At 35.7% G+C, this 18,161-nt stretch overlaps 1 protein-coding gene and 1 non-coding gene across 2 annotated transcripts in view; both read left to right on the forward strand.

Annotated features, from left to right (window-relative positions):
• accs (1-aminocyclopropane-1-carboxylate synthase homolog (Arabidopsis)(non-functional)) overlaps positions 1 to 1,200 on the forward strand; it is a 28,448-nt gene extending 27,248 nt beyond the window's left edge. Inside the window, exon 15 of the mRNA NM_001014323.4 lies at positions 196 to 1,200. Coding sequence (NP_001014345.3) covers positions 196 to 605 — 410 coding nt within the window. The 3' untranslated portion in view covers positions 606 to 1,200. The remainder of the gene's footprint in view (positions 1 to 195) is intronic.
• A 5,967-nt stretch (positions 1,201 to 7,167) lies between these two features.
• Positions 7,168 to 15,458, forward strand: si:ch211-256a21.4. The gene is made up of 4 exons (XR_011008815.2): positions 7,168 to 7,270; positions 7,388 to 7,578; positions 12,938 to 13,129; positions 14,628 to 15,458. It is a non-coding gene; the product is annotated as a si:ch211-256a21.4 (transcript).
• Positions 15,459 to 18,161: the final 2,703 nt, after the last annotated feature.

The following is an 18,161-nucleotide window of genomic DNA, read 5'->3' on the forward strand; positions in this document are numbered from 1 at the left end:
TGAAGTGATATGTATAATAAGAGGTTATATAGCTTTAGCATAGCAGATAAACTGTCAAAACAATAAAATCTTTCATTTTGCAAAGTTGTAGAAAACCCTGAACGTTTTAAATGAATTGACCTGATTGACCTATCAAAATGCAGTGATTTTAAATGTAATACCTGCCATTCAATTCTCCTCCTCTTTGTTCTTCAGGTGTGCAGAGAATGAAAACCGCTTTAGAAGAGCTCCAGGGCTCTTTAGTGCCAGAGGATCAACGGACTACAGCAGTCGAGCTGAAAACCAGCGCTGGAAGAGCAACAAGAACAGACACAAAAACAACAGATGAGTGCAAAGAGACGACACTGAAGAGCTCAAGTGCTCAAACCAAACTTGAAAATACTCGCATTAAAACAGAGCCTCTTTCATTGGCCGATGAGAACTTTGCCATTCTTAATGGCCAATCAAACATGCACAGTGAGAGTCTAGACACTTTAATTGGTGCTCTGCAGAAACAGATCCACTCCTCTGATTGGCTGGAGAAGCACAGGCCTGAGTTAGCTGCTGGAGTCGACCCAACACAATTGGAGGTTTTCACAGACTTGCTGGAAAAAGCCAGAAAATAGACTTGAATATTTTTGAATATGTACAGTTTAAAAGCAGAGTCTCTAATTGCAGAAACGACACAACTGTAACCCCTGTAATTAGAGAACGAAGCAGAATTACGGAGTCACCACCGCAGCAGTATATGGACGTGTTGTTATTGTTGGATGTGTTTTTTTTTTTTGTACTTTAATTATATGCCAGGCTGTCGCAGTAATTGGAGACTGCCCCTTTAATTGCGCTCCGATCAGATTCTAAATATCCAGTTTATTGTCTTTGATTATTTAAAAAGCAGAATGTACGGAATTAATGTAACGTTTTTAAATGTCGAATTTTGTATAATGAAAATATTTTGTAATTTTATGCGAAACCTTAAATGTACTTTTCATTGGTATTTGCTGCATAAATAAAATGATGTTATTTTAATCTTTAAAACAAGATGGATTTAGTTAAATGAATAAAGTTCAACCATGTGCTGTTCATTTTGCTAACACTAAAGCCATTACAACAAAACTTTTAATCATTTCAGTGACATCTTAAAAGGTTTGAGCAGCAAAAATCTGTTGCTACTCTGTACAGAGACTTTTATTGAAAAAATAAATAAAATAAGACATTGACTAAATACAGAAAGGCTCTTTTTTGAGATTGAGAGATGAGATTTTTTCTTTTTTCTTGATATAACATACAATACCGTACAAATATATAAAATGTGTACAAGTTCTTCACAATTTATCAATTTAGAAAATAAATAAATAATTTGACATCCAGTAACAAAAGTATAGAAATACAAAAAATAATAGTAATAATAGTACAAAGCATAACAGGATAGATACATTCATATTTCAAGTGAGGAAATGGAAATCTTCTACGTAATTATTTCCTTGTAATCACCATTCATTTTGGCCAACATTTTCTTATATGATACATTCTCAATCAGGAATTCCATCTATAATTTAAGTGTAGGGCATTGAAAATCTTTCCAAAACCTCAGCATTATACGTGCTTCTTTAGTAATGGCCAAAAATTATAAAGGTGAACTCATTATTTGTAACACGTGGAACCTCAAATACATTTACTTTGTATTTATTTATTTTTTTTTAGCTTTGCTTTTAAACGGTATAACTTTGGTCAAATGTTTTGGGTATCCTTCCACAAGTTTTTCACAATTGATTGCAAGAATTTTGGCCTATTCCTCCTAACAGAATTGTTGTAACTGAGTCAGATTTGTAGGCTGTCTTGCCCGCACAAGCTTTTTCAACTCTGCCCAGAAATTTTCTACAGGGTTGAGATCAGGGCTTTGTGATGACCACTCCAAAACATTCACTCTGTTGTCCTTTATGCACATTTTAACTAATTTAGTAGTATGCTTAGGGTCATGGTCTGTTTGGAAGATCCATTTGTGGCCAAGTTTTAATGTCCTGGCTGATGTCTTGAGATGTTGCTTCAGTATTTCTACATAATGTTCTTTCTTCATGATGCCATCTATGCTGTGAAGTGGACCAGTCCCTTCTGCAGCAAAACAGCCCCACAACATGATGCTGCCGCCCCCAAACTTCACAGTTGGGAAAAATGTAAATGTTTTGTCACCTAAAAGACATATCCTGGGTGAGAGAGGGATATTAAATCCCAAACATCTACCTAATTGTTTCAACACAGATTCCCAAAAGGGTTGAATCTTTGTACATTGCCATAATCCATTATAGTATGTACCAATCTCCTGTTTACATTTCCAGCATTTATTATCATCCAAGCATCCCATTCTAAAAAGTCGCACTGGAGTGTAATATTACCTATGAAGTATTTTATACTGTATAAATTTACCTCTTGCTTCGTTTATATATTTTCCACTATGGGAAAGAATTCTATCCCAGGTATCTTCATCTATATCACTGCTAATATCTTTTTGCCAAACCAGTCTTAAATTTTCACAGTTTTTATCATTAATCTAAATTTGTAAAACGTAGATACTTTTTTGAGCTGAATTTGGGAATTTGAAAAATGGTTCCAACATATTCCTATTCTGTACGTTGGGGACCCTTTTTTTCAAAACAGTGTCTGATTTGTAAGTATTTTCAAAAATGGTCTTGTCTTTCTAATTTGAATTTTTCAAAACATCATAAGATATTAGTTTACCATTATTGAATAAATCATTTAAAGTATGTATACCCCAAAATAGGGGCTGTTTTCCAATTTCCAACTTTGTTTTCCAAAGTTATTAATCAATATTGAGGAGTAGTATTGAGATAAGTGAGAGATTTGGCACCTCTTATGAGCCATTTTCTAGACTTCCTTAGAATTAATCAATTTTGGGTTGGATCGATCCTTTGCAGATCCATCTGTTATTTGTGATAGAGCTACTAATGGTCGGTAGCTGAAGGTGAGAGGCTCTTTTTTTGAAATCTAATAATCCTTTTAGAGGTGTTGTATGTAAGTTTTTGACTCTTCTAAAGCATAAAAATAGTTTGCAGACATTTAAGAAACTGAGTGAACGTTCTTGTTTATCTCTTAGGGTGCATTTACACTGCAGATTGTGATGGTCAATTCTGATTTAGTTACTTACTCAGATTTTTTTGCTGATCTGCTTACAGCATCTTTTAAAAGTGACTCGTATCCAATTGTCTGTATTTACATAGCACACGGCAAAAGGCGCAATGAGCAGGAAAAAGAGCTGCTGCTGACTGACAACTGATAATAAAACAGCGCTCTTTTCTCCATTCCTGTATTTAATCTGTTCTATTTTTTTTTTTTTTTTGGACAAGTTGTTTTTACTATAGTTTATGACAGAAAAGTTCTCATTGGGCCATCTTTTTTTTTTTAATCTAGGCCTTTTTAAACCAGTAGGCATTTTAATGTCATGTTCATGGCGTGATTTGTGCACGTGATGTATGATGCAACAGTTATATATTAGTTTATAATGTTTACGTGGTTGATATTGTGCTCTCTCTCTCGTTAACATGCTTAAATACCTGTGCTACATGACAATATAAAAACTGTTCTCGTGTATGAGATTTAAGAATTGGGACTCTGCTGAAGTCTGTTCTGAAATGAAAGTATCAGACTTGACGTCATTCGCTACGGTTTTTAATGACACTTGACTCGCATTGACAGGTGAAAATCTGATCTACCTGCTTACACTGCAGACACGAGGGCACAGATCCGATTCATTCATTCTTTTTGGCTTAGTTCCTTTTTTAATCAGGGGTCACCAGCGGAATGAACCGGCAACTTATCCAGCATATGTTTTATGCAGCGGATACCCTTCCAGGTGCAACCCATCTCTGGGAAAGGATCCGATTGCTATCTCATAAATTTCCTCATATGAACAAGGCCTGGAGTCACTTAAACTATGTAGTGTAAATGCAACCTTAGTTAAAAATGGATGTGTGTTTGAACCCTGTGTTACTTTTCCACACTTCTTATCTTCACAAGATGTATTTGTTGCCTAAATGCTTTGTTTTTGACACCATCATGGGTGTTTCAGCAATTTTCGGTTTCCAAGAAAAGCATCTTTGTTCACTGCTTGATTAGATCATCTCTGGTGTTTTAAGGGCTCCTGACTGAAGAAATGTTGTCGATTAAAACATTTGATATTTTCAAGTGTGTTCAGTGTTGCTCCTTTACATTGGCACAAACACAACTGTCTAGCGTATATTCACGGTGTTACGTTAAAACTGGTCTGTGGCAGAGAGCAAGCAACAGGAAGTAACCATATGCAGGGTTTTCCTGTGAGCCCACTTTGGTGGAGAGAGAGAGGAGAGCTGTTCTTTCCTGTGCCGTTAAGTTGTTGCCATGACGACACCGCAACCTATGTGATGTATTGCCTCGGTTACTGTGGTTTAGCCTCTAGTTGGACCTTAATTCTGTCTTAAATCTTCATGGTATTGCTTCAACAAGGTGCTGGAAATAGAGTTTTTGGTCCATATCGACATGATAGTATCTTTTGAAGTGCAGGGGTCACCCATCCAATAGGTCCCTGCAGGGTTTAGCTAAAACTTGCCTCAATACACCTGCCTGGCAGTTTCCAGTATAGCTAGTAAGTCCTTGATTAACTTGTTTAGGTTGGGTTGGAGCTTAACTAAACTAAACCGGCCATCCAGGAACAAGTTTGGTAACCCCTGCTGTTGTAAATTGTGATCTGGGTAGGGTTGCACCAGCTGTTCATAAGTTCTTGCTTGAATTGGAAGGTAAAGTCCACACTAGATGCTTAGTACCTACTAGCTAGTTGTAACTAAATGTGTGCCTCGGCTGCACTGCATGCTCTTAAGGCAGAATGTCACTGGCTTCCATTTGGAAGGGCTCATCCCTATTTCATATTCCCTTTGGAGGGTCACTCTTAAAGGGTTAGAGCAGTTTATCCCAACCCTGTTCCTGACGGCACACCCACAATACACGTTTTGGATGTCTCTATTATTCAATCCATTAACTTAAGGTTTTGGAGTCTCTTCTAAAGCCGGGTTGTACTTGACTTGTCCGCTAGTTTGCTTGAGTGCGTATGGCAAATGTGACGTCTTCTGAAATCCTTCATCCCACAGGGCCCTTGGAATTGGCTAGTTGAGTTTTGAGTGCTTCCATATGGAATGACACTTCAATATTCATTCATTCATTTTCTTGTCGGCTTAGTTTTTATGCAGTGAATGCCTTTTTAGCCGCAACCCTTCTCTGGGAAACATCCACACACACACTCATACACTACGGAATATTTAGCCTACTCAATTCACCTGTACCGCATGTCTTTGGACTGTGGGGGAAATTGAAGCACCCGGAGGAAACCCCATGCGAAGGCAGGGAGAACATGCAAACTCCCCACAGAAACGCCAACTGAGCCGAGGTTCGAACCAGTGTTTTCACTCTGAAGTCTTCTGTGAGTGTGTTATATGCCATTTGGAATGCACTGCTCTACATTTGCTTGTTAAGTGTGACGTCACTCCAAGCGGCTTCCGGGTCCAAGCGCTCTATCAAACTGTATGGGGAGGCTCAACAAATGGTAATAATAAACGTTTACAAAGCGCTGTAATGCTTTCAAAAAACATGATCGCAATATTTATATCCATGCCTAATGTTCGATGGCCAGAAGGGGATACATTTTTTATAAATTGTTCAAATTTTTGGGATTTGTGATGCAGTAAGCCCTGAGACTGTTGTGTTCACTATGACTATTTAAAATTCACTTTAATCCGTGATTTGACTAAAGTGGTTATAAACAAATATTTTCTCCATTCAAATAAGTAGCAGCTTCTACCCGGAAACAGTATTTCATGTCACTGATATGTCATGACTTAACAAGCGAATTAGGTAAGTAATACCCAATCAGAAGCCTTCGAATTGTTAACATCTGTGTGAATATTATATTGCTGAGACTTTTTTTTCCAGTATGTTGATAAATTTCCAACTGAATTGAAATATTGAGTAGGGCTTTCTTTTTGCGCATCATTCCCTTATAGCAAACTAAAAGTAAGAGGAGCGTGGTTAAGGATATTGTGCCTGAAGCGTCAAACTTTCATTCGGCTCAAAATCACCATGTTAAAAATATTGCCGCACATTATCAATGATTGCTTAAAGATTTATTAAATGTAATGTTTCAGTCTACTGAATGTCCGTCTTAGTAGCTGATGCATCTACAGCAGGAGTTTTTTTTTTTTTTAATTAGATGCTAATGATCGGTCACACTTTATTTTGATGGTCCATTTGTTGAATTTAAGTTACATTGCATCTACATGCCAACTAAGTCTCATTAGATTATAAGTAGACTGTTAGTTTGGGGTTAGGGTTAGTGTAATTTGAAATGTTTAAGTCAGTTAAATGTCTGTTGAAGGAGCAGTATCAACAGATATTAAGCAGACAGTCTACTAATACTCAATTGGACCATCAAAATAAAGTGTTACCTAATGTTCTATAATCCAATTCAATGATTTATGCTAAGCTAAGTTAAAAAAATTGTTCCCATCAGACACAGGGATCGGCTAAATTTCTGAAAAAATGGTAAAACTATTGACCATATTGTTCAATGTGGAAGTGCCCTTGTTTTTGAGACCAGAAGTCTCAAGCCAAAAAGATTCAAATGACTGCGCCCGCTCGTACGCAAGGTCAATAGGTGACTTGTCAAATTTTACTGTCCTGTTTTTTTTTTTTTAAAGTGGAGTGTCCCTTTTAAATCAACTTTCTTCCTCATTTAGATGCTCAGATTGACTTTCAGCAGCTTGTTTTGTTCACTTCTACATTCATAAACGTATTGAGCTGCTGCTGCCTTGTGATTGGCTGATTACATACTTGCAAATCAGCTGTAATATGACTTGTGAGTTTATATGTGATGCAAATCTTACAGAGACAAGCTTCAAATTCACCTCTGAGCGCAGTAAACTGATTTATAAAATATCACTTTCACTTTACAAACCTCACTGACTCGCATGGGTTTCTGGGGGAATTTAACCACTCGCTGCGTGTGTGTGTGTGTTTATGAGAGGGGGAGTTTCCATTGCGAGTGGGTCTCCACCGTGGGCTGAGGGAAATCTTTACAGTGTCATATTACAGTGCTGTGAGGTGGAAGTGAGGAAAAGCTAGTTTGTACATCCTCATAACACTTGTTTCAGTCGCTCTCAGGTTTAAACGTGATCAGTCACCGTCGGCGTATAAAACAAAACCAAATATCTAGTCATTTGAAGACACTTTAGAGACTACACTGCCATCCAAGGTAAGGACATCTGTCAATGATTACAGAATTACCAACTGTAATGATTTAAGTTCAGTTTCCAGTTATATTGTCAACTTAATTTTGTGTAAATATATCGTGTTTTTTTTTTGTCATCAGAAAAATGTTCGGACCAGAACTGGTGGACTCGAGGAGTCGCTTTCGCTTTTTTGAGTCATGTCTTGGTTTGTTGGGCTGTTTGTGTATCAACTATGCGATCTGGACACCTCGATGGCTGAATGACAGGGGTTTGTGGACCGGGAATGAGACTAGAACGGAGGACAGATGGACTGATGAGGACATTGCTAAAGGTGTGTGACTGATTTTGTTATATATCTAGTAATAAAAGTTATTCAGAAGTGTCATTCAAAAAATACATAAATAAAATAATAAAACATTGTTATGAAATAGGTATATAATATAATATAAAATAATATAATATAATATAAGTATTTTCCTTTCTTGGGTTGAAGCTGGAATGGCATCCGCTGCGTAAAACATAGGATAAATTGGAAGTTCATTCCGCTGTGGCGAACCCTCATTAAACCCTCATTAAAGGGACTAAGCCGAAAAGAAAATGAATTATGATACAAGTAGGGGTTAATTAACAGCTTTCCATGCAGAGAAAATAATGCAGAGCCTCCAGCCAATCAGATTCAAGAATTTAAATAGACCATGGAATATTATAATATAAATCATGCATTCATTTTCTTTCAGCTTAGTCCTTTTATTTATCAGGGGTTGCCACAGCAGAATGAACCAGCGATTGCCCTTCCAGCTGTAACCCATCAATGGGACGATAATATAAATATAATATAATGGGCTATTATATAATTCTATTATGTTTGGATTAATATAAGATCGATAACTACGATATTGTGTATAATATTATTTTAATCATGTTATATTCTAACATACAGTTTTTTGAGATACAGAATAGAAACAATTAGTTAAGTATCTGTGATATTATATATTATTTTTTGTAACGTTATATTAATAATATATGAGCTATTTAAAAAAAAAAATAGAGAATAAAAAAATGGTTAATGTATCTTGCTATTTTAAATAATATTTAATATTGTTATATAAATTGTTAATAGTTTCCCATACATGCTAAACTTAAGCCTGGTTTATACTTCTGCTTCGAGTGATCGGCGTGACCCACGGCGCATGCAATGTGCGTAGCTGTGCGTTTATACTTCTGCGCACTATTTGTATTTGCGGAGCAATAACAATTACGAAACGCTAGCTGGCAGTAGGTGTTCATGTTCCTCTGTATCGAGTTTCTTCGCTGGTGTTTTGTTTTTTCTGAACACTAATGTGCAAGTAGCTCAAACTCGCTCATTTTGAGGCAGGAATCGGCAGACGTGTAACAACTTTAATCATAAGGTAAACACAAAACAACAGTCTCCATTTGGAGCTCCTTCATGAGACTCCACACTTGTAAACAATCGCTCCATAGGGCTTGCGGGGCTCTTACCTCCACCCACCTTCGTCATTGCTATCAAGCCAACCAATTACAGAGCTTGCACTACACGCCGCTGATAAGTGTAGTTACATTTTTTGAGAGGTGCGCGTCGGCGTTGCTAAAGGTCACGGCGAGGGCTATATTGGTCCACACGTAGGCTGCGCCGAGGCATACGCGTGCGCTTGACGCAGAATTATAAATTAGCCTTAAGGGTGGGGGGAGTTATGCTTTATCTCGTGAATCTTTATCTAGAAATGAAATGAATCAACAGCAGCCCCCTCAAATATTAATATGTGCATTACACCTCCATATTTGTTTTGCTTTTGCCCTGTCTAAATACAATACATTGAAGTATTTTGGTGTCTTTCAATTTACATGAGTGCTAATTAGCATTACAAACTTGAATTTATGTGGCCTCTATAAATAAAAAATAGTAAAACATCAAATTAAATGCATTGCCTTTTCATGTCTTCCGGTTTAAGCCTTTCATAAGAACATTGATTTTCTGATTATTATTAAATCTGGCCTTTGGTCTAAAGGGAACTGAAAGCTTTTAGAGGAATTTTGGCAAGTTTTGACCTGCTGAGAAGCACAGAGCAGTGAAATGTGTGGGAATATGTGAATGTTTCTTGAATTTCCAACGTCGGTGTAAAATAATGATTTGGTTTTGTGTTGGAGGGGTTTCTACACTTCGGTGGGCTGCAGCAGACAGGCTATGACACGCTGGGCTCGCATTACTTGAATGTTTTATTAGTTATAGCCTGTCTGGTTTTCCCCATATAGCATGAAGTAATGTTGAATCGGTTTAGTTTTGAGCAGTTCCGAAATGAAATGTTCTTCAAGCACTCAGACTGAAATTTCTTGTTATTGATTTATGCAAGATGTTCTTAAAAGGCTAGAACAGCCATATGAAAATGGTCTCTTTTTTTTTTACTCACTTCTATGTCCTTCCACATCTGTTTGACTTTACTTCAGGTGTGGAACACAAATATGATGATAATATAAAGTTAAATATAACTTTGTTAATCAAATAAAATTATTGAATTCCATTTATGGACATAAATTACACAGATATTTAAACTTTTTAGCCCCTTTGTGAAATTTGTACACATTTTCAAATGTTTCACAAATGATCTTTAATGAAACAAGGACATTTTCACAGTGTTTCCTATTATCCTTTGAAAGAAAAATGAAATTGTATCAATATTATTAGCTCATTTAAATATATATATTTGGTTTTAGTTGGCTACAGAACTAACCAAGGTGTAAATTGGGGGTGGGGGTGGGGGAGGGATATTTAATACTGAGAAATATTTCACTCTGATCTGAATCAAAATAGTAGATAATATAAATATACATTTGACCAGCCCAATCGCGCCAATCAGTCTATTCAAGAAACAAGTCTAAAATTGGCAAATCTAGAGCATCGTGTTCACAAGACACACATTTGTTTTCTTGTAAAATAGGTGTTTGCATCTGGATTTAGACTGAAATAAGGTCAAATTAGACACATCGTTTGTAGTTTAATCTACAGTAACCTCTGAAACCACCCCTATAACAAGTTAAACCAATGTGAATGCATAATCGCAGCAATCGGTCTATTTGAGAAACAAGTCTGAAATTGGCAGATCTAGAGCCCTGATAGGCATCGTGTTCACAAGACTTAGTTGTTTTTGTAAAATGTGTTTGCATTTAGATTTAGGCTGAAATAAAGTCAAATTAGACACATAGGTTGTAGTTTAACCTACAGTAACATCTGAAACCACTCCTATAACGGGTAAAACCATTATGAATGCATAATCACGCCAATCGGTCTATTCGAGAAACATGCCTGAAATTGGCAGATCTAGAGCATCATGTTCACAAGACTGCAAAAATAGGTGTTTGCATCTAGATTTAGCCTGAAATAAAGTCAAGATAGACACATCATTTGTAGTTTAATCTACGTTAACAGAGAATACTGTAGGTCAGAATACACTGAATAGCCCTCAAAATGCTAAAAACCTAAATAAGCTTGTTTAATAAACTAGACATAACTAAAAATAAATACATAAATGACTAAAGTATGTATTACACAAACTAAACGGAACAATTGACCCCCCTGATCGTCAATATATACTTCGCACACTGGAAACAACCACTGTTTTCAAACTTCCCCAGTTAATCTATTAGTTAAGTCTTTCAATTGCATTAAGTTAAAATCTTAAGTAAAATATTCTGTATGTACGGTCATCATTGCAGAAAAACAGAAGAAATTAGTTATTTGAAATTAGTAATTAACACTATTAGATTTAAAATGTATTGAAAAAATTCTGTGATTCATGATCACAACAATGATCAACTCTTTGAAAAATACAAATTTCACTAGAGAGCTAACCATTTTTGCATAGTGTGAAATCTTATATTTTTTGCTCTAATGCATCACTGCCCTCCTTAAACCTCACACCCATTCAGGTCACAGCACTGTTCAGGTTCTACTTGCTTGCTCCAAATGTGATTTGAACCAGTATTCGACATGGCAGGTGGAGCGTTAATAAGGACACTGTAGACAGCAGCCTCGAGCTAATGTGCTCTTTGAGCAGAGCATAGTGAGATTTTCTTGAACAGTTCTTGTTAGCTGGTCTCCATTACATTAACACCCTTATCGTCACTCTCATTCAGGTCACTGTACTAAAGTTAATGCATAAGTTCTAGGGGTCCGAACCACCGTCTTTGGCATGGGGACCAGGCACACTAACAAATACAGTAGTCAACATTTGTAGTGAATAATTACCTTTCAATAAAGTTGTCCTAAAACTATTTAACAACAAACATTCTTGTCCTAAAACTATTGAATAGCACCCATTCTTGTCCTAGGACAATTTTGAAAAACATTTTTGATTCACTTCGAATGTTGACTACTGTACATTAAAGGCCACAGTCTCTGTCACTGGTTAACAATGGCCCTCCATTCTTCCATGGCGGAGCGCCACACCAAAATGCATCCCTCCAAGACTACATTACAGCTTCCCATTCAAAACATTCAGTCATTGTTGTTGTTTTTTAATAGCGGGTTATAATCGCTCCAAAACTTATTAAAAGGTAAGTGAATTATAACAGTATTGCACATAAATGCGATCTCGACTTGTAATACTGCACTCACAACATTTCCTAATTTGTTATTGAAATAACGCCATAGGTAGTTGGTAAATTTGTGCAAAAGGTTTGCCGCCAGAGCAGGAAAAAACCTAGAGGAAACACTTTTAATAGTTAGCCTATTTTACACTCAAACTCCTCCACTTATGCCCGGGTCACGGCACCAATAACATAAACTCTTCAGTTTTACTCCACATACTCTGGATTTAAACTACTATTTATTATTATTTCTAGCATTGGAGGTACAAGTGTGTCTTCTGAGGCCATGGAGTGTGAGTCTTTCCTGTGTATCTTTTACTACCCCAAACACTACTCCCATCCAGGTCACTACGCTAATGTAACCCCTTCGGATTTATCCAATCTGCTATAAAAGGATTCTAACCAGCAGGTGTGTTAAACAACATGCATAGCATCCTAGTGTCCGATTCTAGTGTGCTTTAGGAGATTAGGGTTAAAGAGGTCACCCCCACAGATCTTACTAGCTATGTCAATGGAATGGAGGAATTATTATCATCTTACCTAGAGTAAGAAATAAAAGAAATAAAATATAAAAACTGCTACTGGTGTCCCTTCAAAAAAGGATATTTGATGTGGTTTTGACCAGCTGAATAAATACATTAAAAGTAACCCATGCATGGTTCTGATAGGAACTGAAGGCTTTTAGAGAATTTGTTGGTGCTTTTGCACATTTTGACTTCCTGAGAAGCAATAAAATGCAAGAGGATATGTGAATGCCCCTTGATCCGGGTCATGGCACCAGTTTAACCCACTTGCTTTTTCTCCAAGAGGGATTTAAACAGGCATCTGTTGTATTGTTCAAGCTAGTGTGCCTCAGTTAAAAACTCACTCAGGAAGTGAGGTTTACTTCTACTAGCAAGCCTCTGGTATGTAAATACTAATTTTTAGTAGCATATTATTTAACCTTGGATAAAATTATAACTGGATAGAGTTTTCACTTAGACTCTTTTAATGCTGAACCCTTTCTTGGGGCCCAATAAGTGTTTGATTCCATTTCACTGTAAATCATGAAAATGAACTTCATTTTTCTCTCTGTGTATTTTCAACAGGTATGGAGGCTGAACGAGTCTTTGCAGTGGTTGCTTTCCTGATGTCTATTAGTTCTGGAGTGCTGTGTCTCATGCTTGCCCTCTGCTGGACATCTCAAACGGTGCGCTCCTACTCCAACACTCGATCACTGCTAATGGCAGGCCAAGCTCTTGACCCAAGCTCTCTGCTGGTCTTCACACTAGTACCTACAGGTCCGTATCATGAAAAGAAAGCTGAAAACCTGTAACCACTGACTTCCATAGTAGGAAAAACAAATATTATGCGAGTCAATGGGACAGATTTCTGACATTTTTCAAAGTATCTTCTCTTGAGTTTAACAAAAAAACCTTATAAAGGTTTGGAATAATTAAAGTGTGTGGGGAGGTCATAAGAGGCCATGCATTCAAATATTTGTTCTCTCGTTTTCTTGTTATCTTCTTAGAATAAGCAAAAAATATGTCGCCCAGTCATATATTAGTCAAGTATAAATAACAATAATAATAATACATAAATAAAATCCCAAAAAATTAATTGTAATAATGAGAAAACAACTTTTCAACTATTTCACAAATAATTGTGATCATCGTTAAACTTTTTGTTATGTCGAAATCACAAGAAAATTGTTATGATCATGTGACAACTTTTTGTTACGTTGAGATTATAAGAAAATTTTCGTGATCATGTGAAAACAAATTTTCGTTACATCAACATCATGAAATAATTGTCGTGATCATGTAAAAACAACTTTTTGTTTTCAAGAAAATCGTTGTGATCATGTGACTTCTTTATTTCAAGATCACGAAGTAATTGTTGTGATCATGTGAAAACTTTGTCAAGATCATGAAAAATTGCTGTGATCATTTGAAAACAACTATTTGTTATGTCGACTTCATGAAATAGTTGTCGTAATCATGTAAAAACTTTTCGTTATGTCAAGAACAAAAGAAAATTGCCTTGACCATGTGATAACTTTTCGTTATGTCGAGATCACAAATTAATTGTCATGATCATGTGAAAACAACTTTCTTTATGTTGACATCATGATATAATTATCATGACCATGTGAAAAACTTTTTTTTATGTCGAGATCATGAGTAATTGTCGTAATCATGTAAAAAACAACTTTATGTTATGTCGAGATCACGTGATAAATGTTGTGATTATGTCTAATCAACTTTTTGTTATGTCAAGATCACGAATTAATTGTCATGATCATGTGAAAACAACTTTTCGTTATATCAAGATCACGAAATAATTGTCATGATCATGTGAAAACTTTTCGTTATGTCAAGATCACAAAATAATTGTCATGATCATGTAAAAACAACTTTTCGTTATGTCAAGATCACAAGAAAATTGTTGTGATAATTTGAAAATTTTTCGTTATGTCGAGATCATGAACAATTGCCGTGATCATTTGAAATCAAGTTTTCGTTATTTCGAGATCACAAAATAATTGTCGTGATCATGTAAAAACAACTTTTCTTTATGTCGAGATCATGTGAAAACTTTTAGTTATGTCAAAAATCACGAGATAATTGTCGTGAGCATGTGAAAAAAACCTTTCGTTATGTCGAGATCACAAGATAATTGTTGCGATCATGTGAAAACATGGCCTCTTAGGACTTCCGTAAGTGTCAGTAAATGATGACAATACATATACTTTTTTTTAAACTTCATCCTCATATCTTTTCTCCACCCCTTCCACAGGATTTTTCTTTTTTCTCAGCTGGGCATTCTTTACTCATCGGCATATATCTGAAATTAGAGATGACGTCACACAACTCGGACCATCCTATTGGCTGGGAGTGGTGGGCTGGGGTTTGCTATTGGCAGTACTGCCCATAGTCTTCATTGCTGAGAAGTGTGTGGTTCCTGATATTCTGCCAGAGCTAATGGAGTCTACCGATATCTGGTGGAAGGCGCCAGAAGTTGCACACGCACGATCGTTTAGCGAGGGCTGCCATGGTTCAGAGCACAAGTTTCGTCCTGACTTCAAGAGGTATATATCAGTGCCTTGAACCAGAGGAAAGAGGTCACGAAGAAATGCTGAAGGGAGTCTTCTCTAGCCTGATATGAGCTGAAGATATGCCTCAAAATGGGTCAAGTACCAGGATGTGTGTCTTCCAAGATGCTGGACACAAATGGGTTATATTAAGGTTTGGTACTCAGTTTGACCGTAGTGCATTTGGGCAAAGATGCTAAAAATGTGGTGATTCCACAAAAGTAAACTAAAGTACTAAAATTCACACCCTCCGATGCGCACTGTAGCAGTTGTGGTTGTTTATTTCCCACATATCTTATTTTTGCAGACAATCAGTCAGTCGAAGTACTCTTGTGTGAGATGAACCCTTAGGTGCTAATGGAGAATTCAACACTACTTGATGGAGCTAGTTTTTTTTTTTACACAGTATGTGCAAACAGTGCTCTCTAGTGGTGGTACTTTGAAGAGCATCATATTCTGTCAGTTTTATTTCTCAACTATTTTACTGATTTAGTTTTTTTTTTTTTTTAATAAATGAAAATTGAAGTATTCATTTGAAGTTTATCTATTTATTTACCTGTCTGTCTTTCTTTGGGGTCACAACATATGTGAATATCTACAGTATAATTAATTAAATAGTATTTTGGTTATTAATAATTTGAATTAATTTTTGTTGATTTATTTCAGTTTTATTATATTATTATTTATATGACATTTGTTTATTCTTAATGCATTTTTCCATATATTTACATGGTATTTAAAGGTGGTCATTTTAATATTTTTCTTGAACCTTTAATCAGTTAGTTGCCAAGTCAACAATTCTAATTTATTTTTTAAATCTAGGAAAGTATGTACGCTTGTGCATGTGTGTATTCACAAACACACACACACACACACACACACACACACAGCAGAAATCAGAATAATATTAAATATTTCCCGAATGATGTTTAACAGAGCAAGAATGTTTTCGCAGTATTTCCTATAATATTTTTTCTTCTGGAGAGAGTCTTATTAGTTTTATTTCGCCTAGAATAAAAGCAGTTATTAATTTAAAAAAAAACATTTTAAGGTCAAAATTATTAGCCCCTTTAAGCTATATTTTTTTCAATAGTCAACAGAACAAACCATTGTTTTACAATAACTTGCCTAATTACCCTAACCTGCCTAGTTAACCTAATGTATCTAGTTAAGCATTTAAATGTCACTTTAAGCAGCATAGAAGTGTCTTGAAAAATATCTAGTAAAATATTATTTACGGTCCTCATGGCAAAGATCAAATAAATCAGTTATTAGAAATGAATTATTAAAACTATTATGTTTAGAAATGTGTTGAAAAAATAGTCACTCCTTTAAACAGAATTTTGGAAAAAAAAATAAACAGGAGAGCTAATAATTCAGGGGGTTAATAATTCTGAATTAATTTATATATTATTTATATATATATATATATATATATATATATATATATATATATATATATATATATATATAATTAAAAGTAATTGCAGGGTTTCGTCAAGACAATTTTAAGCCTTTTTATGTATGAAATTTCAAACTTACACAAAGCTAAACGCTAAGGATTGTTTTCTAATGACCCAGTAAAACATTAAATATCACTGTAAGGAAGATAATTAAACCATATGTTTATAAATATAAATAAAGTTTGTAAACAGTGTTGGTCTGATTGAGTACCTTTACATGGACCTAGGAAAATTAAGCCCTATTTAAAATTTAAATCTTAAGATTTAAGACCTTCAACACAATATTTAAGTCAATTTAAGACTTTTAAAACACTAAAATTTAGATTTTGAAATTCATGACATACAGTATTAAGACATTTTAAGACCCTGCGAACACCCTGCAATTCATTCATTCATTTTCTTATCGGCTTAGTGCCTTTATTAATCTGGGGTCACCACAGCGGAATGAACCACCAACTTATTCAGCATGTTTTTACACAGCGGATGCCCTTCCAGCTGCAACCCATCCCTGGGAAACATCCAAACACACACACACACACACTTTCTCATACACTACGGACAATTTAGCCTACCCAATTCTCCTGTACCGCATGTCTTTGGACCGTGGGGGAAACTGGAGCACCCGGAGGAAACCCACGTGAACGCAGGAAGAACATACAAACTTCACATAGAAACGTCAACTGACCAAGCCGAGACTTGAACCAGCAACCTTCTTGCTGCGTTTATAAAACATTTTAGCTTTATTTAAAGGGATAGTTCACCCAAAAATGGAAATGTTGTTATCATTTGAAGCTTTTGGGTTTCTTTCTTCTGATAAAAACAAAAATTTTTTTTGAGAAATGTTGGAAACCTGTAGCCATTGACTTCCATAGTGTATATCCTTTTTTTCCTACAATGCAAGTCAATGTTTACACGTGTTCAGTTTTCTCAAAATACCTTCTTTAGTGTTCAACCGAAGAAAGAAACTCATACATTTTTATAACCACTTGGTGAGTAAATGGTGATAAAATCAAAATCACAAATTACATTAAGAGTTTTACTTTTAATTAACCATAAAAGCAATTTATAATGTATTAAAACATATTAAAATAAGTACATTTTGTAATAATTCTGCACTAAACCAATTTTAAAAAGAAACTATTTTAAAGGGAAACCATTTTTGTGTTTCTTTAAATCAAGAACTTTTCAGTCAATGGTTCTTAAAACAATGGGTTTTTTTTGTTTGTTTTGGTGTAAAGCATACTTAAATAATCTGAAGATTGATGCAAAATGAAGAATGTGCAGCATGACTTTTCTAAATAAGCAAATTTTTGACTTCCTTACCATCAGCCAAATGCAAAAAGCTCTGACTTTTTATGCCCACTTGTATGCAGATCATTAAATTCATGCGTTGCAAACAGCGAAACATCAGTAGTGTTTGGAGACGGAGGTCTTGCCCTCTGTCATTATCCTGCAGACAAAGAACCAGACGGATAGCCTTCTGAACCTGCACTGTTTACATTCAGACTGGAGATGAATGAACTGCCAGTGTTAATTGTGCATTAATCAGGTGCGGGTCTAATTAAAAGGCAGTTCCGTCCTTTTAGCAGTGCCTAATGAGTTTGTTATTAAATCAACAGAGAACTGTTTTTTTAATTTAGTATCAGGAAAGCGCTTAATTGGCCCTCAGAACAGAGCTTGAGTGTCCTTGAAGGTTGTGACGGCAGGGAGCTGGAGAGCCTGTGTGGCATCAGCGCTTCCCCTGAAGGGAGTGTGAAAGCCGCAAGGTGTGTGTGT

The sequence above is a fragment of the Danio rerio genome, chromosome 25, assembly GCF_049306965.1.
Source record: "Danio rerio strain Tuebingen ecotype United States chromosome 25, GRCz12tu, whole genome shotgun sequence".
Lineage (NCBI taxonomy): Eukaryota > Metazoa > Chordata > Actinopteri > Cypriniformes > Danionidae > Danio > Danio rerio.